Genomic DNA, 26,246 nt, shown 5'->3' with positions numbered 1-26,246 from the left:
GTGTACAAGTAGATTCCTTTTTCCCCACTCCTCGCTGGCATTTGTCGGCTGTGGTTTTATCTTCTGATAGCCATTCTGACCTGTGTGAGGTGTTCCCTCACTGTGGTTTTGATTTGTGTTCTTGTGATGAATGTAGAGCATCTTTTCGTATGTCTGTTGACCATATGTATGTCTTTGGGAAAATGTCAATTCAGGTCTCCTGCTCATTTGAAAATTGAGTTTGTTCTTTTGATACTGAGTTGTATAAGCTGTTCATATATTTTGAATATTAACTCCTTATCAGTCATGTATTTGCAAATATTTTCTCCCAAACCTAAAATGTTTCTTAAAAGACAACTGAGTAAAGGAGAGGATCTTTAAATAATGAGGAAAGTGTTTTTAAAACTTTTATGTCTGCTTTAAGAAATATATTTGATGTCAGATTTACTAAACAGATTTTTTCCTAACCTAAAATCGATACTATTATAAGACTTGTGTTCTGTTACTCTTTAGATAAGCATACATAGTTGAATCTAAAATGACCTACTTTCAAATTCCAGAAAAGAATCATGGTATTTTGTAGCTGAAAGAGACATAATGATCTACTCTTGATGTAACAAGTAGTTGCAAATAGTTATAAGGAGGGAGTCCTTGAGAGTATAAATGACTTATTCATGACCTGGTAAGATAGTGGCTGAGTTAGAATAAGAACCCTATCTTTTCTATTATCCTCATCATTTTCTAGAAACCTCACTTTGCCTTTAGTGATAGGTTTTCCTGAAACAGCCAACCACAGTCTCAGCAAATAACTTTGTTTTGAATCTCAAAAAGATTAATCTGTCATCTTTTGTCTCATTTCTAAATTGGCCCTTTTTTTCCTTCTCCACTGATACTTCAGGGGTAGAGTGAATGTCAAGTTTATCTGCCTTAGTTGTTTCCAGTTAGCCTATACATAGATTGTCTAGGTAGATGACATACCAACTTACCTATTTAAAGATGCCCTGGCCAGTATATATTAAGCTATTAAAAGTAATACTTTTAAGTATTTTAGACTTGTTGGCTTCAAATGACAGAAACTCAATTTGAAAAAAACTTTTTTTTTAACTTTTCCTCTTGGTATACAATATAAAAGTAAAGCAGAAGGTCCAGATTTTCCTTTTCAAGCATCAGTGATTATCAGCTTACAGTGAGGTTCTCCTGGATGCCCCTTCAGGCAGCAGGGGGCCTTGCTAACTTGTCAGTTCCAGCTGGAGTGGAAGGTCATTTTCTGAGCATAACAGACCTGTGAGGCCTTCTGTTACCTGCAGCTGAGTTTGGTGGGAACTTCCTTATTACTGAATAATCTTGCTCAGTTTATAAGTCCATGGCATAGGTTTGCAGGGTCAGCAAAGCATTCTGAAGAAGCTGTCTCTGTGATGCTTTGAGTTTAAGGACACTTGTGATTGTCAGACAGTCCTCTTCCCTTTTATCATCTCCCCATTCATCCTCATCTTCAAATTCTGAACTCCTCAGCAGGCATGCACCGTGCCTGGAGTGTGGTGGTCACTTCCTCTTCAGTCAGCACCTCCTTCTGCCCAATAACAAATAACAGAAATGTGCATTTATTAGTTACTAACTAGACCTTGTGAAAAAGCAGGAATGGCTGAAGCAAGGACTCAAACTATGTCTCTCATTTCTGTTTCTTTCTGCTTTCTGCATGCTGGCCTCATCCTTTCAGATAGGCATATGCTATGCACTGTGAGATAGTCTTACATATGTTTCACACCTCATGTATATCTAAGATAAGAGGAAAAGGCAGTTCTGTCTTCTAGAATCAGTTGGAAAAATCAATCTGAGATATATCTGTCTTTCTCTGGAAGACAATAACTGTGGCTGGAATGGGCAAAAGTTTTGGAATTACTGGAATTGAACTGTGGCATTGAGAAGATTCTTGAGGGTCCCTTGGACTGCAAGAAGATCAAACCAGTCAATCTTAAAGGAAATCAATCCTGAATATTCATTGGAAGGACTGATGCTGAAGCTGAAGGTCCAGTACTTTGGCCACGCAATACAAAGAGCTAACTTAGTAGAAAAGACCCCGATGCTGGGAACAATTGAAGACAGGAGGAGAAGGGAACAACAGAGGATGAGATGGTTGGATGGCTTCACCAACTCAATGGTCATGAGTTTGAGCAAACTCCAGGAGATGGTAAAAGACAGGGAAGCCTGGTGTGCTGCAGTCCATAGGGTCACAAAGAGTTGGACATGACTGAGCAACTGATGACAAGAAGATCAGACCCTCGCTATGACCTGGAGAGGAGAAGTTTCTTGAATCAAGATGGAAGGAATGTTTCTTAAGTAAAAATATGATCTATGGCAAGTTAAATAACGTTTTTCATAAAGATCACTATCAGTATTTTATGGATGCCTTTTTAATTCCCTTAATCCCATGTGAATTTAGCTTCTAATTCCTAGGCAGATAGATGAATTTTCACTGATTACATTTTCACTAGACTACCTGTAAATGACATCTTAATTTTATCAGTAAAAATGTCTCCACATTACATTTCAAGATAGAAAACCCTCTTGGGAAGGTTCTTCCAGCAGACATGTACCATTTATAATTGTTATACGGTAACTTACAAATCACAAGGAGTTTTGTTTCAGATCTGAGTTCCTCCATGTTCTTTTTTGTGGCTCTCTCTGTGTTGAAGAGTGGTGTGTGTGGGGATAGGTAGGGATGGATAGGTATCTTCCTTCTTTGGATCTCTTAAATCTTTATCTACTGAAAAATTTTTAGAAAATTCCACCTATAGTTTCCCTTATTTGTAGAATCTAAAAAGATCCCAAATTCATACCTTGTTTGATCTGAAAGAATTAACATTTTCATCTGTATAGTTAGAACAATATACAGCTTATATTCTTAATATGTATAGTATATATATGTGTTATATGTATATATACACACACACACACACACACACACTGATCCTGTCTTTATACATATACGGTACTTCTACTGGTACATATAGAGTTAGGTATTTACAGATTGAAGCAGTTTTTACACATAAGGCACGTATAAGTTTGTATTCAGTTGCTTTATCTTGTGTTAGACTTTTAAGAAAACTTTAAAATGATAAGTGATTTGTATTGCCATGTAAGTTCTTGAATGACAAAGGTTCTAATTCATAAGAGGGTAAAGGATAGTATGAAAAGGCAGAAAGATAGGACACTGAAAGGTGAACTCCCCAGGTTGGTAGGTGCCCAATAAACTACTGGAGATCAGTGGAGAAATGACTCCAGAAAGAAGGAAGAGACAGAGCCAAAGCAAAAGCAACACCCAGTTGTGGATGTGACTGGTGATGGAAGGAAAGTCTGATGCTGTAAAGAGCAATATTGCATAGGAACCTGGAATGTTAGGTCCATGAATCAAGGCAAATTGGAAGTGGTCAAACAGATGGCAAGAGTGAACATTGACATTTTAGGAATCAGTGAACTAAAATGGACTGGAATGGGCGAATTTAACTCACATGACCTTTATATCTACTACTGTGGGCAAGAATCCCTTAGAAGAAATGGAGTAGCCCTCATAATCCACAAAAGAGTCTGAAATGAAGTCCTTGGGTGCAATCTCAAAAATGACCGAATGATCTCTATTCATTTCCAAGGCAAGCCATTCAATATCACAGTATCCAAGCTATGCCCCGACCAGTAATGCTGAAGAAGCTGAAGTTGAAGGGTTCTATGAAGACCTACAAGACCTTCTAGAACTAACACCCAAAAAAGATGTCCTTTTCACTACAGGGGACTAGAATGCAAAAGTAGTAAGTCAAGAGATACCTGGAGTAACAGGCAGATTTGGCCTTGGAGTACAAAGTTAAGCAGAGCAAAGGCTAACAGAGTTTTGCCAAGAGAACGCACTGGTCATAGCAAACACCCTCTTCCAACAACACAAGAGAAGACTCTACACATGGACATCACCAGATGGTCAACACCAAAATCAGATTGATTGTATGCTTTGCAGCCAAAAATGGAGAAGCTCCCTACAGTCAGCAAAAAGAGACCAGGAGCTGACTGTGGCTCAGATCATGAACCCCTTATTGCTAAATTCAGACTGAAATTGAAGAAAGTAGGGAAAACCACTAGACCATTCAGGTATGACCTAAATCAAATCCCTTATGATCATACAGTGGAAGGGACAGATTCAAGGGATTAGATCTGATAGAGTGCCTGATGAACTATGGACAGAAGTTCGTGACATTGTACAGGAGGCAGTGATCAAGACCAATTTCAAGAAAAAGAAATTCAAAAAGGCAAAATGGTTTTCTGAGGCGGCCTTACACATAGCTGAGAAAAGAAGAGAAGCTAAAGGCAAAGGAGGAAAGGAAAGATACACCCATTTGAATGCAGAGTTCCAAAGAATAGCAAGGAGATCAAAGAAAGCCTTCCTTAGTGATCAGTGCAAAGAAATAGAGGAAAACAATAGAATGCGAAAGACTAGAGATCTCTTCAAGAAAATTAGAGATACCAAGGGAACTTTTCATGCAAAGATGGGCTCAATAAAGGACAGAAACAGTATGGACCTAACAGAAGCAGAAGATATTAAGAAGAGGTGGCAAGAATACACAGAAGAACTATATAAAAAAGATCATCATGACCCAGATAATCATGATGGTGTGATCACTCACCTAGAGCCAGACATCCTGGAAGCAAAGTCAAGTGGGCCTTCGGAAGCATCACTATAAACAAAGCGAGTGGAGGTGGTGGAATTCCAGTTGAGCTATTTCAAATCCTGAAAGATGATGCTGTGAAAGTGCTGCACTCAATATACCAACAAATTTGGAAAACCCAGCAGTGTCCATAGGACTGGAAAAGGTGAGTTTTTTTTCTGGTCGCAATGCCAAAGAATGTTCAAACTACCACATAATTGCAATCATTTCACACGCTAGCAAAGTAATGCTCAAAATTCTCCATGCCAGGCTTCAATAGTATGTGAACCATGAGCTTCCAGATGTTCAAGCTGGATTTAGAAAAGACAGAGGAACCAGAGATCAACTTGCAACATCATTGAAAAAGCAGGAGAGTTCCAGAAAAACATCTTTTTATTGACTATGCCAAATCTTTTGACTGTGTGGATCACAACAAACTGTGGGAAATTCTTGAAGAGATGGGAATACCAGACCACCTGACCTGCCTCCTGAGAAATCTGTATGCAGGTCAAGAAGCAACAGTTAGAACTGGACATGAACAACGGACTGGTTCCAAATCAGGAAAGGAGTACATCAAGGCTGTATATTGTCACCCTACTTACTTAACTTACATGCAGAGTACATCATGCGAAATCCTGGTCTGGATGAAGAACAAGGTGGAATCATGATTGCAGGGAGAAATATCAATAACCTCAGATATACAGGTGACACCACCCTTATGGCAGAAAGCAAAGAACTAAAGAGTCTCTTGATGAAAGTGAAAGAGCAGAGTGGAAAAGCTGGCTTAAAGCTCAACATTCAGAAAATTAAGATCAGGGCATCTGGTCCCATCACTTCATGGCAAATAGATGGGGAAACAGTGGAAACAGTGAGAGACTTTATTTTTGGGCTCCAAAACCACTGCAGATGGTGACTGCAGGCATGAAATTAAAAGACGCTTACTCCTTGGAAGAAAAGCTATGACCAATCTAGACAGCATATTTAATAACAGAGACATTACTTTGTCCACAAAGGTCTGTCTAGTCAAAGCTGTTGTTTTTCCAGTAGTCATGTATGGATGTGAGAGTTGGACTATAAAGAAAGCTGAGCACCGAAGAATTGATACTTTTGAACTGTGGTGTTGGAGAAGACTCTTGAGAGTTCCTAGGACTGCAAGGAGGTCCAACCAGTCCATCCTAAAGGAAATCAGTCCTGAATATTCATTGGAAGGACTGATGCTGAAGCTCCAATACTTTGACCACCTGATCCGAAGAACTGACTCATTGGAAAGAACCCTGATGCTGGGAAAGATTGAAGGCAGGAGAAGGGGACGACAGAGGATGAGATGGTTGGATGGCATCGCTGACTCGATGGACGTGAGTTTGAGCAAGCTTCGGGAGTTGGTGATGGACAGGGAAGCCTGATGTGTTGCAGTCCATAGAGTCGCAAAGAGTTGGACATGACTGAGCGACTGAACTGAAAGAATGCTTTAAACACATGGCGCAGTTTTGGGTTGAGAGGATTTTTTCACTAGTTTTGAGAGAGTGGAAAGTGATAATGGGATATAATGAGGGGAAACAAATTTAGTGGTTTTTAGGTTAGGGCAGTTGAAGAGCTGTAAATATGAGAAAAATTAGAACACCACAGCCGATGGAAGACAGAGATGGTATAATAGAGAGGTATGAACAGGCCAAAGTAGCAGTTCAGCAAGAGAGGTATAAAGGAGAAATCAATACTAGGGATAATCTGATTCATAGTAAAAAGGGAATTTGCCTAGGGATCATAGAATTGGGCTCAGCATAGGGCCTAGGTAAGAAGCACCAGATGATGAGCCCAGCAAGAAGAAAAGAAAGCTCTCTTGAAAAACCCGAGCCTGTACCAGTATTTAAAGGCATGCCTCCAAGATCGGGTTACTTCCGAGTTGAAAATGTTGACCCAACAAAGGGATTGTCTCTCTTGGCTCTTGTGATATCATATACAAAATACCAGTAAGGATCAAAATCAGGGTGAATACTTCCAAGTATGATCTCTACTTTATTATTCAGCAATAGCACATTTCTTAGAAGTGTCGCTCAGCATGAGCACCATCTCTAAAGGTGCAGCTGGTGACTGTCAGTCAGCTGGGCTCCCTAAAGCATGGTCTCTTGAAGGGAAATCGGAACATGTGTCTCTGTGGCCACCACAGCAACCTTTGCTAAATAATGTTTTCCAATCTGTTAGAAAAGTTCCAGAGAATCTTATTGGCTTAACTTGAATCAGTGCCCCCTGGATCAGTCAGTGTCCAAAGGATTGGTGAACTTTAGGTGTGCTTGGGTCACGCGTTCACACCTGTAGCGTGGGTAAGGTGGAAGGAGAATGGGAGTCAACTGCCACAAACTGAATTCCCCACATGAATGCAGAATTTGAGGGATTCTGCTATATTACTGAGGAGGCCAGTGAAAAAGTATTACTTCTTTTGTGGTCCTTCATGAAGTTTTAGGAGATGTAATTCAAAATAAGTTTTTGTTGTTTAGAGGAAATGTTTCTGATGTCTTCTACTTGCATCAGATCAGTTTGGAAAGAAAAGAGCTCTGCAGTTGATCAACATGGTGATAGTTTCTAGTTTATTTGTATGCTGGGCCCTGAATGACATAGTTCCTGGGACCTCAGTTATGGTGGCAGTAGCTCAGCTACTTCAGTTGCATAATTGTGGCAAAGACTTAACTTTGTACTAAAAGATACATATGAGGATAAAGGTAATGTGGCATGATCCAGAATGTAACAGTGTTGGTCTTGTTTTCATGTAAGCGTAGAAGATGATTACTGAAAAAATACTTTTAGTTGTAAGAGGAATACATAACAGAAAACGGAGAAGTAGAAAGAATAAAATTATCTGTAGTTTCATTACCGGTAAAGCATTTATTTCCTTCTAGTAACTAATATATAATACATAATTGCATATTTCCTTTTAATGTCTATTAATAAATAATACATAGTTTTATATACATAAACATATATGAAACTATATAACACCACTTTACACAGTTGAGATACAGTAAAACCTGACCAATGAGTGCTATAAAGTTTAAAAATTAAAAGTTTTAATTTTTTTACAGTTTATACAATTCAAGACCATGTTGCAGCTGTCTGGAGATAGTTGCATTATAATCAAATTTGTTGTGGGTACATCATTTAGAATTTTATTTTAGTTAGTTTTCCATTCTTCTTTCCAACATAAATATTGTTCATAAGCAGTTTTTAATATGATATAGTTGTGCAAGTTTATTTAACTCTTTCTCTGTTGGGCATTTTACATGGTTTCTAATTATTTATGTAACTGGATATTAAATGAGGCTTTTTTGTTGTTGTCTTCATGTTATAGTTCAGGCTCCAAAGGTGAGGAAAATATTTAACAGTTACCTCCATATTTTACAAAAGGATGTTAGATTGCTTGTATTGGACCTTCTGAAGGATGAGACTGCTTTTTATCCCTTTATTCTCTGTGTATCCATAAATGCACATACATGTGGATATATACCCATTCATTTTCATATGTGTGTGTACATGAATGTGTATTACATACATATGTGTATGTAAATGATTGAAGATTTCTTATCAGAGGGTTTGTAGAAGTGCTGTGCTTCTCCCTCATCTTCAAGTAAATCAGGAGAGATTATGAAAATCAGTCATAGAGATTGAGGTTTTTTATGGAAAAGGAGGATTGAGATCTCATGTCCAGTTTGAGGCTTGTTCATCTGTAGAAATGCTTGAGCTGCGCACCAGGAGAGAAATGGGTAGGTGATGACTGTAGTCGGAACTGGACATGATACAGGAGTAGGCGTGGAAATTGTTGCCTGACTTTTCTTGAGGAAAGTCTGAAGATTAAATCCCACTGAAGCATAGAGCAAAGCGAGGAGGCTGTATTGGGATGCTCTAGTACTTCTAGAGTTTGGAGGCCCCGCCCCCCCCACCGTGGGCTTAATAAGTAGAGCAGAATGTAGCTGGTTAGAGCTGTCTTATAAGAACCTTGTTTGTTTTAGAGAGTTCTCATATCTCCCTAAACTCCTCCCCAATTTGCCCCTTTTATTAACATCTTGCATTAGTGTGGTACATTATTACAGCTGAACCAATATTGTAATTACTAAAGTCCGTCGTTTACATTAGGGCTTACTTTTGGTTTTGCACATTCTGTGAGTTTTGGTAAATGTAAAGTGACACATACCCACCATTGCAGTACTATACAGAATAGTTTCACTACCCTAAGAAGCTCCAGAGTTACACCTATTTATCCCTTCTTCCCTTTCCGCAAACTCCTGGCAACCACTGATCTTTTTAACCATCTCCATAATTTTGCCTTTTCTAGAATGCCATATAGTTAGACTCATACAGTATGTAGCATTTTTAGATTGGTTTCTTTCATTCAGTAATACGCATTTATGATTCCTCTATGTCTTTTCATGGCTTGATACCTCATTTGCATTTTAGTGCTAGATAGTGTTCAGTTATTTGTATCACAGTTTATTTGTCCATTCATCTTGGTTGCTTTTAAGCTTTGGCGATAATGAATAAAGCTACTATAAGCATCTGTGTATAGGTTTTTGAGTGGCCACATTTTCCAACTCCTTTGGGAAAATACCAAGTGCTGAATCCTATGGTAAAAGGATCTTCCCCACCCAGGGATCAAACCTGGGTCTCCTACGTTGTAGACAGATTCCTTACTGTCTGAGCCACCAGGGAAGCCTCCATCCTTGTATAAAATTTGTACAAAAATTTTCAGCTCATGTGAGTAAGTACTGATGAGCATGCTTACTGCGTCGTATGGTAAGAGTATATTTGATTCTGTAAGAAACTGCCAAACTGTCTTCCAAAGTGGATGTTCTGCATTCCCACTAGCGATGAGTGAGAGTTTTTGTTCCGCTGCAAGAGACGCAGGTTTGATCTTGTATTGGGAAGATCCCCTGGAGAAGGAAATGGCAACCCATTCCAGTATTCTTGCCTGGAAAATTCCATAGACAAAGGACCCTGGTGGGCTGTAGTCCATGGGGTCGGGTAGAGCCGGACACGACTGAGCGACTGAACACAGTAGGTGTGTAGTGGTGTCTTGTTTTTAATTTGCAAGTCCCTCATGACATATGATGTTAAATCTTTTCATATGGTTATTTAGATTCTATCTTCTTTGGTGAGGTATCTCTTCAGTTCTTTGGCCCATTGCAAAACTTTGCTTATTGTTGAGTTTTAAGAGTTTCTTGTGTATTTTGGTTACCAGTTCTTTATCAAATACATTTTGTAAATTTTTTAACCCACTTTGTGGCTTGTCTTTTCAGTATAATAACTATCATTTACAGAGTGGGTTTTAAATTTTCTGTCTTAAATTTATGTATTTAAATTTACATGTTTTTTACCCTGTTGGGTGCTGGTTTTTTATTTGCTTGTTTATATTTTGAAGCTTTATTATATTATTTTAAAAGTTTTATGGTATTGCAGTTTGAAAGATCATAGTTGTCCTTTCTGACCATGGCTGTATATGTAAAAGGTTTCCTCCATCTAGAGATCAGATCAGATAGAAGGGCCATCATTTATTGAGCTCTTCTGTTATGCCAAGTTCTGTGCTAAATTCTTGGCATATAGGATCTCAGTTAATCCTCCGTGTTTTTCACTTTCTGAGATAACTGTCACATCTTCATCTGTCTCTTTGTCCTCTTCAGTTTTACATATTGCCATGCCTCGTACTTCAGAGATTAAAACTAGGCTAAATCTTCATCTTTCCACCTTAAAATCTATGAACCTTTTCACAGCTGCAGCAACTTTCTCCTTTTCCTTTTTTCCAAAAAGGGCAGTTTCCAAAAGAACTGTTCTCCTCTAATCACTCCAGTTGAACTCTCCCCTTCTGAAATATTTTGTTTTTTTCCTTGAACACTTTTTGCATCTTCCACCTTTCCTTTCTCATTAGATCATTTATCTCTGCATGTAAACCGATATCTCCTGGTGAAAACCTTTCTTTACCACTCTATTCTTTTCAAGCTCTGGCTCCATTTCTTTCATTTGTTATATGGCCAACATACAAAGAGTTATCTATATATGCTTTCTTCAATTCTTAAAGTAATTCTGATCTGATTTCTATGCTACTACTCAGCTGAAAATGCTTTTTTAAAAATTCATCAAGCAATTCCACATTGCCACAGCTATTTATTGGATGCTTTTCTGACCTCGTCTTTCCTGTCTTCTCAGTAGCGTGGCTGTATCTTCCTCTTGAAATAGTCCCTTCTCTTGATTTCTGCAGTCTCCTGGCAAGTGCAGTATTTTTTTCTTTTCCTTTCATAAGAGTGTTTGGCATTCTTGGCATATGCTTTTCTTTCTTCATCACCAAAGCAAAATAACCACAAAGCAAATTTAAGGCCATGCAGATATGTTCTTTAAAACTTTTTTCTTGTTAATTACTTGGTAAAAATGGTGCTTTATCGTGTCATTTTTTTTCCCTATCACTTGTGTGGCTGAATGTTTTTCCATGTTTGTGTTGTCTTGTGTTCTTTCCTTGGTGAGTTGTGCATGTTTATCTAATTATGCTTTGCTCTTTTTCACTATGACTTGCATAACTCATCCTAATTTGAATGTCATACTTTTTTAATAGACTGCATTCTCTAAGAGTCTGGAAGCAAATGCGGAGATAAATGATCTAATGAGAAAGGAAACGTGAAAGAGGCAAAAAGGGTTGAAGGAAAATACCCATTCTCCCTTAGGTATCATAGAAATTAATATTTGAACAATTCTTAAGGCATAAGAGCACATTTGTAGTATTCTGTGTGGTTTTTTGGCAAACATTTTCCGCTTATATGTAATGATTGGCATGTATTTTAGAAGCTGCCTCTTTAGTCTCAGTTAGATTGAGTAATGGAGCATTTCTTTCCAATTTGGTTTAGTTACATGATTTCTTGGAGTGCAGACCTGAAAGCTTAGTAAATAGGTAATCTTAAGAATATTCCCCTCTCCTCAGACCATTATTGAGTCAGGTGCTATGACTCTGCAATAACTTTCAGTTCAGTTCAGTTCAGTCGCTCAGTCATGTCTGACTCTTTGCGACCCCATGAATCGCAGCACGCCAGGCCTCCCTATCCATCACAAACTCCCGGAGTTTACTCAAACTCATGCCCATCGAGTCAGTGATGCCATCCAGCCATCTCATCCTCTGTCGTCCCCTTCTCCTCTTGCCCCCAATCCCTCCCAGCATCAGGGTCTTTTCCAATGAGTCAACTCTTCGCATGAGGTGGCCAAAGTATTGGAGTTTCAGCTTCAGCATCAGTCCTTCCAATGAACATCCAGGACTGATCTCCTTTAGGATGGACTGGTTGGATCTCCTTGCAGTCCAAGGGACTCTCAAGAGTCTTCTCCAACACCACAGTTCAAAAGCATAAATTTTTCGGCACTCAGCTTTCTTCACAGTCCAACTCTCACATCCATACATGACCACTGGAAAAACCATAGCCTTGACCAGACAGACCTTTGTTGGCAAAGTCTCTGCTTTTTAATATGCTATCTAGGTTGGTCATAACTTTCCTTCCAAGGAGTAAGTGTCTTTTAATTTCATGGCTGCAGTCACCATCTGCAGTGATTTTGGAGCCCCAAAAATAAAGTCTGACACTGTTTCCACTGTCTCCCCATCTATTTCCCATGAGGTGATGGGACCGGATGCCATGATCTTAGTTTTCTGAATGCTGAGCTTTAAGTCAACTTTTTCACTCTCCTCTTTCACTTTCATCAAGAGGCTTTTTAGTTCCTCTTCACTTTCTGCCATAAGGATGGTGTCATCTACATATCTGAGGTTATTGATATTTCTCCCAGCAATCTTGATTCCAGCTTGTGCTTCTTCCAGCCCAGCATTTCTCTTGATGTACTCTGCATATAAGTTAAATAAGCAGGGTGACAATATACAGCCTTGACGTACTCCTTTTCCTATTTGGAACTAGTCTGTTGTTCCATGTCCAGTTCTAACTGTTGCTTCCTGACCTGCATACAGGTTTCTCATGAGGCAGGCCAGGTGGTCTGGTATGCCCATCTCTTTCAGAATTTTCCACATTTATTGTGATCCACACAGTCGAAGGCTTTGGCGTAGTCAATAAAGCAGAAATAGATGTTTTTCTGGAACTCTCTTGCTTTTTTGATGATACAGCGGATATTGGCAATTGTTCTCTGGTTCCTCTGCCTTTTCTAAATCCAGCTTGAACATCTGGAAGTTCTCGGTTCACGTATTGCTGAAGCCTGGCTTGGAGAATTTTGAGCAGTACTTTACTAGCATGTGAGATGAGTGCAGTTGTGTGCTAGTTTGAGCATTCTTTGGCATTGCCCTTCTTAGGGATTGGAATGAAAACTGACCTTTTCCAGTCCTGTGGCCACTGTTGAGTTTTCCAAATTTGCTTGCATATTGAGTGCAGCACTTTCACAGCATCATCTTTTAGGATTTGAAATAGCTCAACTGGAATTCCACCACATCCACTAGATTTGTTCATAGTGATGCTTTCTAAGGCCCACTTGACTTCACATTCCAGGATGTCTGGCTCTAGGTGAGTGATCACACCATCATGATTATCTGAGTCATGAAGATCTTTTTTGTACAGTTCTGTGTATCCTTGCTACCTCTTCTTAATATCTTCTGCTTCTGTTAGGTCCATACCATCTCTGTCCTTTATTGAGCCCATCTTTGCATGAAAAGTTCCCTTGGTATCTCTAATTTTCTTGAAGAGATCTCTAGTCTTTCCCATTCTGTTGTTTTCCTCTATTTCTTTGCATTGATCACTGAGGAAGGCTTTCTTATCTCTCCTTGCTATTCTTTGGAACTCTGCATTCAAAAGGGAGTATCTTTGCTTTTCTCCTTTGCTTTTGGCTTCTCTTCTTTTCACAGCTATTTGTAAGGCCTCCTCAGACAACCATTTTGCTTTTTTGTATTTCTTTTCCATGGGGATGGTCTTGATCCCCGTCTCCTGTACAATGTCACGAACCTCCGTCCGTAGTTCATCAGGCTCTCTATCAGATCTAGCCATAACTTTACTGGGGGTTAATTATACATGTGATATTATAATTTCTGAGTAATTTTGTGAGAGATCAAGGTTCACTACTATACTAATAGTTCATTACTATACTAACCTTAAATTTCAGCACATGTCTCAGTCTTAAAGTAGGGATGTACGTGTACATGTTAATCGCTCAGTCATGCCCGACTCTTCGAGACCCCATGGATTGCAGCCCACCAGGCTCCTCTGTCCATGAGATTTTCCAGGCAAGGATACTGGAGTGGGTTGCCATTTCCTTCTCCAAAAGTAGGGACAGTAGTGAACTAATCATATGTTAATAACACAGTAGTGAGCTAATCATATGTTAATAATACCAAACTTACATGTGTTCTGGATTCAAGAATCTTTTTCATCCCTCTGTGCCTTTATTTAGGTTGTTTGTTTTACCTGGAATAATTTCTCTCACTCCTGCTTGGCAGAATTGACTCTTTTCTTTGAGCGTCTACTTGGATGGTCATCTAAGTGTTCCTTCTTGGATACCACTGATATTCCTGACCATTCTGCATTAACATTTTCTGTTTATATGCCTTTCTCTGTATTGGACTGAAACTTTCTAGAGTGCAGAGAATTAGTCTCATTTTCATATTCTAGTATGTAGTATGATGTCTGCCCTGTAACATTCAGTCTACAAGAATTTATTGAAATGAACTGATGAATTAATTGTGGCAGATCTAGAAGAAACTGTTTAATACTTTAGGTAAGATAGCCAATTAAATGAGAACTAAGTACCTGTACTTTACCTAATGTAATAATTTATACCCAGAGCCAAAATAATTACATATTTTTCAGGTAATGTAGTAGACTGGACTAGAGTGAGAGGTTTCCTGCTGGAGAAGAGAAAGAAAGCCAGTAGATCTGTAGAGGAGAATCCTTGCCTGCATGTCCATACTATTCACCTTAAGTGTTACCATTCTTTTCCTGCCCATTGTCTACATGTTTAAATATACCAAATCTGTTGTCCTTTTTGTACAAGTGAAGAAGAAAAATAATAGTAGTAATCTAGTATAATACTACTACAGCCTTGAGCTGCTCTAGCAGATAGATGGAAGGTTCTTAGTCTTCATATTTCTCAGTGCCCATCCCAGAACATCAAATTGAAAAACAAGTTTGAATTTACTAGTAAGTCATGAGTACCATGGATGGTGCCAGAGCTTCTGGAGATCAAAGAAATCACTTGGGTGATAAAAGTAACTTTGATTCTTTGGAACATTTTGGTGGATACAGTTCATCAGATAATATGTAACTCCTGTATGTAATATGATGGGAAGATGTGTAAGGCATAATACCACCTTCAAGGTCTTCCCACATGGGGGAGTGTGGGAGTTTGGGTCAATGAAACACACACATAGTATAAAGTATGTGCTGTAAATCTGATAATTCCCATATTTTGTTATCAGTGAGAAATGACGAGTATCACAGTCTGGGAAGATAAGGTAGGGAATGAGATGTTGGTGAAGTTGATGGGTTACAAGTGAACAAAAAAGGCAGAGGCACAAAGGTAAGAAACCAAAGTCTGTTTTGAGAACCATAAGTCAACTGTAATTTAAGGTTCTAGTAGGGTTGAATGGAAGATAAATTCTAGGCCATATTAAGGAAGACTGTAAATGAAAGGTAAAGGAGCTTTTATGTAAGTAGTTAAGATGAAGCTCTGGGGGCTTCAGAACTGATTTAGAAAGATGAATCTGCGGGACCATGTTTAAGATCCCTGGAAACAGGTATAGCAGTCCTGGCAAGAGATAATGAGGGCCTAAAGTAGAATGTAGGCAGGAACAATTGAAGGAAAGGGAAGAATGTAGGGCACAGATGGAAAGTAAGTACCATGACAACTGTTAGGGTGTAGGATACCGAGACTTGGAAAACACTCGAGGTGATGGAGTAACGGTGTTGTGAAGAGGCGTAGGAAGTAGTAGTTTGGGAGCAGCTGATGAGTTATAGATACACTAATATGGTGCATTATATGAGGTGAGGTGCCATGTAAATAGAAATACAAGTTTGGGAGAGATGGAAGGTAAGATGTAAATAGATTTAAAAATTCTGTGCTTGGAAGTGATAGCTTAGGAAGGAATGAAACTTCTTTCTAAGGGTTGCAGGTACAGCAAGAGCAGCCTGAAGACAGTCTTTGGGAATAAAGACTTTCTTATCTCTGTGAAGAGATAAGAAATCAGTATCATGAGGCAAAGTGAAGAAATAACCCAGTAGGAAGGATTAATCATCACCTAGAATGGATCTTGGCAATAGGTCACTTTATTCTATGTAAGAATCTTTTCTCATAGCACTATTTGTACTAAACATAGCATACATTGTAATATTCCTCTCTAAACGTATGATTTTTTTCCCTTTATCTAAATTTCTTCTTTTTTCTAGGAACTAAATCCCATCTAAGTAGGAATATCAGATAAATGGGTTGAGGTGCTATATAGTGCCTTTAATGCACAAACTGTAACTCTGAAAATTAAATTTGCTTGTAGCAAAAGATAAGAATACCATCACAGATGTTTACTTACGAGAAATTGTTTTTTTAATAATTACAAAATAACCTCAGTTATAGTGCTTTTATGTAAAATAAGATGTCATTTATACGGCTTCTAGGTTAAAGTAGCAACTTTTATATCACTTTTATTGGAATAGATTCTATTTGAATTTATTCCAGTTTTTATTGAACACTTAACTTTATAGGAAAAAAATCTCAAGCTTAATATATGTGCTGCTGAAGCAAGCACAAAATTCTCAAACTTAGAATATCAGCTCTTACAAAATTTGTTGTTGTTTACTTCCTAAGTCATGTCCAACTCTTTGCGACCCCCCATAGACTGTATGTAGCCTGCCAGGCTCCTCTTCTATGGAATTTCCCAGGCAAGAATACTGGAGTGGGTTACCATTTCCTTCTCCAGGGAATTTTCTCTACCCAGGTGTTGAACCCACATCTCCTGCATTGCAGGCAAATTCTTCACCACTGAGATACTGGGGAAATGCAAAAAATACATTAGAAGGAATCAGTAGCAGAATAACTAAGGCAGAGTAATTGAATAAGTGATCTGGAAGACAAAAGTGATGGAAATCACTGCCACAGAACAGAATAAAGAAAAAAGAATTAGAAGAAATTAGGACAATCTCAGAGACCTCTGGGATTTATATATATTATAATGCAACAACATCTGCATTATAATGCAGGGTTCCAGAAGGAGAAGAGAAAGATCCTGAGAAAATATTTGAAGATATTATAGCTGAAAACTTCCCTAACGTGAGAAAGGAAGCACTCAAGTCCAGGAAGCCCAGAGAATCCCAAACAGGATAAACTCAAGGAGGAACTTGCTGAGACACACATTAATCAAAGTGACAAAAATTAAAGATGAAGAAAAAAATATTAAAAGCAACAAGGAATCTTCCATGGAAAAGAAATCTTCCATAGAAAAGTAGACATACATGAAACTCATCTAATATGGAACAGCCTCTCCTATCTTTGATTCAACAGTTAGCCACATGATTTTTGCATACATGCTAGGAATAAAGGCATAGCATCAAGTGACTTGAGGGTTGAATTACATTAATACTATTTGCTTTTCAAAAAAATCTCAAAAGCTACCTGTATAAAAAAGGTTGCCTGGAAAGTATCTGTCCAAATATCCATCCCTCCCCTCGATCATTTGAAGTCTACTAACAAATAAATTTAAAAAAAATTTTAATTTCTGGTTATTCTCTGTAATAAATACTCTGATTTAGAGTAATATCTGAAAAGTGTTACTGGCTTAGCTATTTTCTACTTTGAAGTCAAAAGTTGTTGACTTTTAAGTCTGTTCAGATTTTTACTTGTTAGGATGGACCAGTGACTTACAAACTTATGTATGCTACCATAATCTGGAAATTTTTTGATGCTTTTGAGTTGTGGTGCTGGAGAAGACTTTTGAGAGTCCTTCGGACTACAAGGAGATCAAACCCATCAATCCTAAAGGAAATCAACCCTGAATATTCATTGGAAGGACTAGTGCTAAAGTTCCGATACTTTGGCCACCTGATGCGAAGGACTGACTCATTGGAAAAGACCCTGGGAAAGGTTGAAGGCAAAAGAAGGGGACGACAGAGGATGAGATATTTAGGATAGCATCACCGACTCAATGGACATGAATTGCGCAAACTACAGGAGATAGTAAAGGGGTGGGAAGCCTGGCATGCTGCAGTTCCTGAGATCACCAAGAGTCGGACACAACTTAGTGACTGAACATCAACAACAATCTGGAAATCTATATGATGTTTTTAAACAAGTATTTATCTTTAACCAGATTTGGTTTCAACTCTTGTTAATTTAAAGTGTTAATAAAACTGAGATTACCAGAGGTTAGAGAAAAAAATCAATACAGTGATTCTTAACTCCTTTCATGTTAAAGCAATATTATTTGATTTATTTTAACTACTGCTTCTTCAAAAGAATTTTGCTCCCTCTGGAAGAAATTATTGTCTAGGTTTCCTGATTCTGAGTCCTATACTGTGTGGCATAAGGCAGAGCGTAACGTAGTGGATTTTGAACACTTGATGACTACTCAAAGATGGAATGACAGCTGTTAGATTAACTGATGTATAGTTTTGGAAAGTGGTTTTATAGTCATTATCCTATTTTATGTTCAAAACTACTTAGAATATGACATACTATAGTAGTAGAACTGACATGAAGGTAAAAGGATTTTTATTCAGAGGCTTATGTCCTTTCTGCTGAACCATAGCGTCTTTGTATAGAACTAGGGCAGGAAAATGGTATTTGGCAGTTGCAGCATAGAATATGTAACCTTACTGTTGCTTTGCTTTGTGACCTTGGAAATAATCAGTTCACCACTTTTTTACTGTGTAGTTTCTGTTTATCAAGTAGGATTTATGATATAATGCTATTTATGTTCCATAGGGTTATAACTTAAGATGCTTGGGAAGAAAGGATCCTTTTACTATTTTTATTTTATCATTATCACAATTATTACTGTATTATATAATTTAGCATTTTATCATTATCATTCTTATTTTGTTGTTATTATAACTATTATCGGACCATTACTTTATAGTCACATTGTGTATGTTAGAGTGAAAGGAAAGGGATATCTCAGGAGCGTAGAAAAATGTGCATTGGAATTTACGCTTTCAAATAGGTGCTACCTTTCCAAGCAGCAGCCATGAGAGGCTGTTTTTGTGCTTGCTGCCGTTTTTCAAAATATCCATCAGACCTCATTTGTAAACAATGGCTTCAGGATTTTATTTGCATCTATGCAAAGATGTATCTATTCAACATGAAAACATTAATGAACTCAAGTCAATAATGTAGTTGTTGGGGTTACATGAATACTGATAATTGGTTTTCAAAGCATTTTGAATTAGTGCATGTAGATTCAGCAACATAATGGTTTGGGTGAGTGTTTTTGAAGATTAGATTGATAGAATGGGTTATCTTTGAAGTAATGGTTGTTTGTTTGTTTTTCTAGTCAGCGGATAAGCAGCGAGCCCTAGAAGAAACCAAAGCCTACACCACCCAGTCCTTAGCAAGTGTTGCCTATCTGATCAATACCTTGGCCAACAATGTCCTGCAGATGCTGGATATCCAGGCATCCCAACTACGAAGGATGGAGTCTTCAATCAATCATATTTCACAAGTGAGACCACACTGTTTTCCTATTTTGTCCATGAGGAATACATAATAAACAGATGCAGTCTGCAGTGCTGGCAGCCTTTATTGTGTGACTTTACTCACATGTATGATTTGGAAGATACAAACTCAGTGTTAGGTTGTTTTTTTGTATCCATCTTTTTTGTCTCATGATTATCTTCTCTGTGATTTTGATAGAAAAGAAAACCTTAATGGTTTCATTAAAACTCAGTTAAAAAAAAAAACAAAACTCAATTGTCAAGTTAAAATAATCAGATCAGCCTCAAGAGTGAAATTTTGCCTGGTTTCTTCCAATTTTTACTGAATTTTACATTTTAAATGTGGTAGCTTGATGATTTCTTTAAATGCTTTTTTCTATTACCTCAGTAATATAAAGATTAATATGTGACCTTATAAAATTATCTTTGTATAGAACTTAGAAAAAATAAATGTAATACTTTTCCCATTATAAATGTCATGGATATATAGAAAAGAAAAAGTAGAAAAACAAACCCTTTCCCCACTACTCAAACTTTTCCTGTTAATATTTTGGTATATTTTGTCCAATATTCTTTTTTTTCTAAATAATTTTCATTTAAAATTTAACTGGAATTATTGTATGGATGGAATTTTGAACTCTGCTCTTTTAGCTTACGATTACAGCAAACATCTTTCCTTGCTGTTATAAGCTCTTCATAAACATTTTCAATGCCTCGATAATGTTGCATATCTATATCATAGTTTTCATAACCATTCCTATATTTAGGGACCATTTAAAATATTACTGTGGTGAAAAAGAGTTTATAATTTCAAAATATATTTTTAAAAATACTAACAAAAGATTTTGATCTTCTTTTTGAGATCTTTGTAGCGTTTCTACTTTAGCACTTTGTCATTTGCATAACTTAGTGGCATTCAGTACTCTTTAGAACTAAATGATTAGAACTCTTCTGGAATAGAAAGAGTTTTAAAATGTGCATATTATCTTCTTTTGTATATCTTAAGAGTTCAGAACTTTTCTGAAATTGACCAGTCCATCAGTTTTTCAAAGTCTGATGTTTAATTTATGGAATTAAATTGAATGTATTCCACCTAATCAAATCACTTATGTAAAGTCTACCTTATATTTCTGTTAAATTCATGAGACCATTCAGAGGGTTTTCTTGTTATTTAATAGTATGCAATCTTAAATCTGAATTTGCCATTCTAAGGGTTTTTTCACATTCCATATAAACTTCTGTAGACAACATATAATTCATTGCTTGTTGTATTGCTATGTGTCTTAGACTTCAAAAAAAAAGTATTGGTGAGTTTTAATGAGAGAGAGGTAAATTTTTATTCTGAAAGGACCTCCTGGAGGAAATAGTCAGTGTCATTTTAAATGATGAAATATATGAACTTGGTTTCCTGTAGAAAAAGGGATGTTGACAAATCACTAATCTTAATATAAAATTTTGGGATTTATACATCAGAGTCTTAACCTTTCTGCATAGTTGAAATTTGGGCAAAGAACCCAGAAAAGAAATTAAGAAGAAAAGTGCGAATGCCAAAGAGAAATTAATATGTTAGAGTTCCTAAAAAGGAGTGACAACTTTTTATTAGTTTGCAAGAGAAAATAGGCGAGATGGTGTGGATAGATGATGACAATAAGAAAATGACAACAAAAGTAATTATTTGTATTCTGATTGGAATTCTGTAATTCTTTGGTAGAAAAGTGTGGCAACCTTAAGGACGAAAGGGATTAAGTTATTAATAAACTGTAAGAATATGTATTTAGCTAATAAGAACTTTTTCTTTTTGAGTTTCACATAAATCTCTATGATTTAAATAATAGGTCTAATTAATATCTTTTAAAGCTAGTCAAATGGATATGGTCAAGAAGAGAGTCTGAAATGCAGTACTTGGATGCAATCTCAAAAATGACAGAATGATCTCTGTTCGTTTCCAAGGCAAACCATTCAATATCATGGTAATCCAAGCATATGCCCCAACCAGTAATGCTGAAGAAGCTGAAGTTGAAGGGTTCTATGAAGACCTACAAGACCTTTTAGAACTAACACCCAAAAAAGATGTCCTTTTCATTATAGAGGACTGGAATGCAAAAGTAGAAAGTCAAGAAACACCTGGAGTAACAGGCAAATTTGGCCTTGGAGTACAGAATGAAGCAGGGCAAAGGCTAATAGAGTTTTGCCAAGAGAACACGCTGGTCATAGCAAACACCCTCTTCCAACAACACAAGAGAAGACTCTGCACATGGACATCACCAGATGGTCAATACTGAAATCAGATTGATTATATTCTTTGCAGCCAAAGATGGAGAAGCTCTATACAGTCAGCAAAAACAAGACCGGGAGCTGACTGTGGCTCAGATCATGAACTCCTTATTGCCAAATTCAGACTTAAATTGAAGAAAGTAGGGAAAACCACTAGACCATTCAGGTATGACCTAAATCAAATCCCTTATGACTATACAGTGGAAGTGAGAAATAGATTTAAGGGACTAGATCTGATTACAGAGAGCCTGATGAACTATGGATGGAGGGTCGTGACATTGTACAGGTGACAGGGATCAAGACCATCCCCATGGAAAAGAATAGGCAAAAAGGCAAAATGGTTGTCTGAGGAGGCCTTACAAATAGCTGTGAAAAGAAGAGAAGCCAAAAGCAAAGGAGAAAAGGAAAGACATTCCCATTTGAATGCAGAGTTCCAAAGAATAGCAAGGAGAGATAAGAAAGCCTTCCTCAGTGATCAATGCAAAGAAATAGAGGAAAACAACAGAATGGGAAAGACTAGAGATCTCTTCAAGAAAATTAGAGATACCAAGGGAACTTTTCATGCAAAGATGGGCTCAATAAAGGACAGAGATGGTATTGACCTAACAGAAGCAGAAGATATTAAGAAGAGGTGGCAAGAATACACAGAAGAACTATATAAAAAAGATCATCATGACCCAGATAATCATGATGGTGTGATCACTCACCTAGAGCCAGAGCCAGACATCCTGGAATGTGAAGTCAAGTGGGCCTTAGAAAGCATCACTATGAACAAATCTAGTGGATGTGGTGGAATTCCAGTTGAGCTATTTCAAATCCTAAAAGATGATGCTGTGAAAGTGCTGCACTCAATATGCAAGCAAATTTGGAAAACTCAACAGTGGCCACAGGACTGGAAAAGGTCAGTTTTCATTCCAATCCCTAAGAAGGGCAATGCCAAAGAATGCTCAAACTAGCACACAACTGCACTCATCTCACATGCTAGTAAAGTACTGCTCAAAATTCTCCAAGCCAGGCTTCAGCAATACGTGAACCGAGAACTTCCAGATGTTCAAGCTGGATTTAGAAAAGGCAGAGGAACCAGAGAACAATTGCCAATATCCGCTGTATCATCAAAAAAGCAAGAGAGTTCCAGAAAAACATCTATTTCTGCTTTATTGACTACGCCAAAGCCTTCGACTGTGTGGATCACAATAAATGTGGAAAATTCTGAAAGAGATGGGCATACCAGACCACCTGGCCTGCCTCATGAGAAACCTGTATGCAGGTCAGGAAGCAACAGTTAGAACTGGACATGGAACAACAGACTAGTTCCAAATAGGAAAAGGAGTACGTCAAGGTTGTATATTGTCACCCTGCTCATTTAACTTATATGCAGAGTACATCATGAGAAACGCTGAGCGGGAGGAAGCACAAGCTGGAATCAAGATTGCTGGGAGAAATATCAATAACCTCAGATATGCAGATGACACCACCCTTATGGCAGAAAGTGAAGAACTAAAGAGCTTCTTGATGAAAGTGAAAGAGGAGAGTGAAAAAGTTGACTTAAAGCTCAGCATTCAGAAAACTAAGATCATGGCATCCGGTCCCGTCACCTCATGGGAAATAGATGGGGAGACAGTGGAAACAGTGTCAGACTTTATTTTTTGGTCTCCAAAATCACTGCAGATGGTGACTGCAGCCATGAAATTAAAAGATGCTTACTCCTTGGAAGGAAAGTTATAACCAACCTAGATAGCATATTGAGAAGCAGAGACATTACTTTGTCAATTAAGGTCCGTCTAGTCAAGGCTGTGGTTTTTCCAGTGGTCATGTATGGATGTGAGAGTTGGACTGTGAAGAAAGCTGAGTGCAAAAAAATTGATGCTTTCGAACTGTGGTGTTGGAGAAGACTCTTGAGAGTCCCTTGGACTGCAAGGAGATCCAACCAGTCCATCCTAAAGGAGATCAGTCCTGGGTGTTCATTGCTGAAACTCCAATACTTTGGCCACCTCATGCGAAGAGTTGACTCAGTGGAAAAGACCCTGATGCTGGGAGGGATTGGGGGCAGGAGGAGAAGGGGACGACAGAGGATGAGATGGCTGGATGGCATTACCGACTTGATGGACATGAGTTTGAGTAAACTCCGGGAGTTGGTGATGGACTGGGAGGCCTGGGTGCTGCAGTTCATGGGGTCACACGTCTGATGGATGAACTGAACTGAATGGAATAAATAAAAAATGGGTGAGTTGAATGGACAGAGATTTGTAGACTAGAAATAAGGGCCTTGAGTCACAGCTTTCGAGAATAAGTTGTGCCACTTTCATTTGGAGTCAAGTATCTATAGAGGGCAATACTTGGAAAAGCAAAGGATCTGCAACTATGCAATGGCTGTTAACTTTATACAGAATATATTCAAGTAGTTGGATGAGGAGTTGAGTAGGAGAAACGCGTTGATGGAAGCTATAGCAAATAAAGGAGTAATTTTTTAAAAATATACATAATTTTTAAAAGCATTTGCCTTAAGGATTAAAATTTTTTGTTACATTTAATGTACAGGTAGAGTCCTTTGTTTTAAAAGTCAACTGAATGTCAAAGCTATTTGATGCTCCTCAGAATGGAATATTATTCCATTTTTCTATTATTCCATAGTATAAGAGGAAATGTTTTCTAAAACAAATATTCAGTAAATGGTGTAAACAAGGATTAGCAGACTTTTTTGTAAAGTGCTAGATAGTCAATATTTTTGACTTTGTGGGCCATAGAGGGTTTCAGCCTCATTTTATTTTTTGTGTTGTATTTTTTAAGCAACTGTTTAAAAATGTAAAAAACATTCTTAGCTTGTACACCATATAGCAGCAGACAATGGGCCAGTCTTGTGATGTATGATTTAGTTTAGACGTTCTTGCTCTACAAAATAATGGTTTTCAAATGTGTGGTACTTAAATTTTATTGTCATATGCTTTATTAAAACATTATTTTGTTTATGGAGGGAGTCAAAATTATAAAGAAGTTTTGAGGTCAATTTTTTTTCACATTTGAATCAAAAATACTGTGTTGGGGGAATTTAGAGAAAAGGAATTGAAGAAGCAAAGAATTGGAAGTTTAGTCAGGTCAAAGATGAGATGATGTGTATATAGGAATGGTTGGTGTGAAGAGTTGTTGTTAAGGGTTGTCTGGTAGAATGGTTAAGGACCAGTAGGTATTAGATATCTGAGGTATTTTCTAAACCCTGCTCTGGTTTCCTGAGATGTAGGCAGTCTTAGAGTAGACAACTAGGAATGTGTAACCAAACTGTTCTGGCTTTCTAAATATAGAAATATACTATTAAGAATTATGTTTTAAAATGTGCCTTCAAGTTTAATGAGAATTAATATAAGAAACAACAAAGAACATTTTTCTCACATCTCCTTCAACTAGTTCCTTTAAGAGTTTAGTGCTGGGCAAATGGTCACTTTCCTAATGAAGGGGTATGTATTTCCTTGTAACTGATTGCTATTTTGCCTTCTCTAGGAATCTAAACTGAGAGGCTAATTTTATGCCCAACTGTAGCAGCTATCCCTTATTTAGGATTATTTATGAAAGTTCTGTGATCATTTCTTTTGCCGTATTGGTTTTCCTTCTATGCTTCCTGTCATGGTTTATAGAGGCTTGGGCTGTGTGTTTATGTGTACATGAAGAGAATAGATAAGTAAGATGTAAATGCCTACAGGCCCTGGGTTTAATCTGATTGTTTTCATTCTTTTTAGAGTCTCAGTTTTTTCAAAGAATTTAAAATACGTGTTTGTTATAAAATATAACTATATATTAGTGCAAAGAATAAGTGAAATGTTACCCCCTCTTCATTCTCCAGAGACATATCGATATTTCTAGCAGGAAAATTTGAATTTGAAGTTCCAGTTTGCCTCAAATTTAGAATTCTGTTATCGTTGGTTAGGTTTACATTCTTACATTTTCATTTCTGGATGAGATAATTATATTTTTTAAAAGCTAAGCAGAATGAAAACAATGTTGAAAGGATAACATTCTCTAATAAATTTTCTTTATTGATATGATAGAGACCAGTTATATACAAAAAATAATGGTCATATTTTGTGTTTTTAGTTTATTTTTAAGTATACCTGACAAATATAAAATTTTCCTAGCTCATATTTTTAATAATTTCAGAATGACTCTTTAGAAATTATTCAAAAGTAAATGTGGTTAATTTCTATTTTTTCTGAGTTTAAAAATAAATAAATTCCAATATTGTCACTAACACGCAAACTTCTTTTTTCTACTATAGCTCCCCCAACCAGTGTAAAAGGAAAGGAGGTTTTGTAACTTGTCTAATGTGCACTGAAAAAGTTCAAAGCCTATTTTGGTCTTAAAATGAAATACTTACAATGCTAAGGTCTCTCCTACCTTCACCAATGTTTGATCTGATGCTTCACTTAGGTATTTACTAGTTATACACTTAAAGAGTCTGTTGCCTTTAAAATCTTTTGGTTGAAATAAGGGGCTTCAAATTTGTTTCAGGTTTCCTTCAGACTTCATGTAGTTTAGAAGGATAAGTCATCAGTGTTCAGATTTCCTAAAGTTGTATTTAATATTGTCATAATGTCATAATATGACATAATAATGTCATAATATTGTCTTTCATTTCCATTTCTGTGTTACTACCTGGCTATTCTTTAAGAAAGGGTAA

The 26,246-nt window shown here is 37.3% G+C and overlaps 1 protein-coding gene across 19 annotated transcripts in view; it reads left to right on the top strand.

The window, feature by feature from the left end:
• ABI2 (abl interactor 2) overlaps positions 1-26,246 on the top strand; it is a 104,356-nt gene that overhangs the window by 29,577 nt on the left and 48,533 nt on the right. For all 19 annotated transcript variants that reach the window (XM_043910331.1, XM_043910324.1, XM_043910319.1 and 16 more), the window contains exon 2: positions 19,147-19,314. In XM_043910331.1, the coding sequence (XP_043766266.1) occupies positions 19,147-19,314 (168 nt within the window). The remainder of the gene's footprint in view (positions 1-19,146; positions 19,315-26,246) is intronic.

This window comes from Cervus elaphus, chromosome 8, assembly GCF_910594005.1.
Source record: "Cervus elaphus chromosome 8, mCerEla1.1, whole genome shotgun sequence".
Classification (NCBI taxonomy): Eukaryota; Metazoa; Chordata; class Mammalia; order Artiodactyla; family Cervidae; genus Cervus; species Cervus elaphus.
Note: the sequence above shows the minus strand (reverse complement) of the source record. Positions and strands in the feature narration are given on the sequence as shown.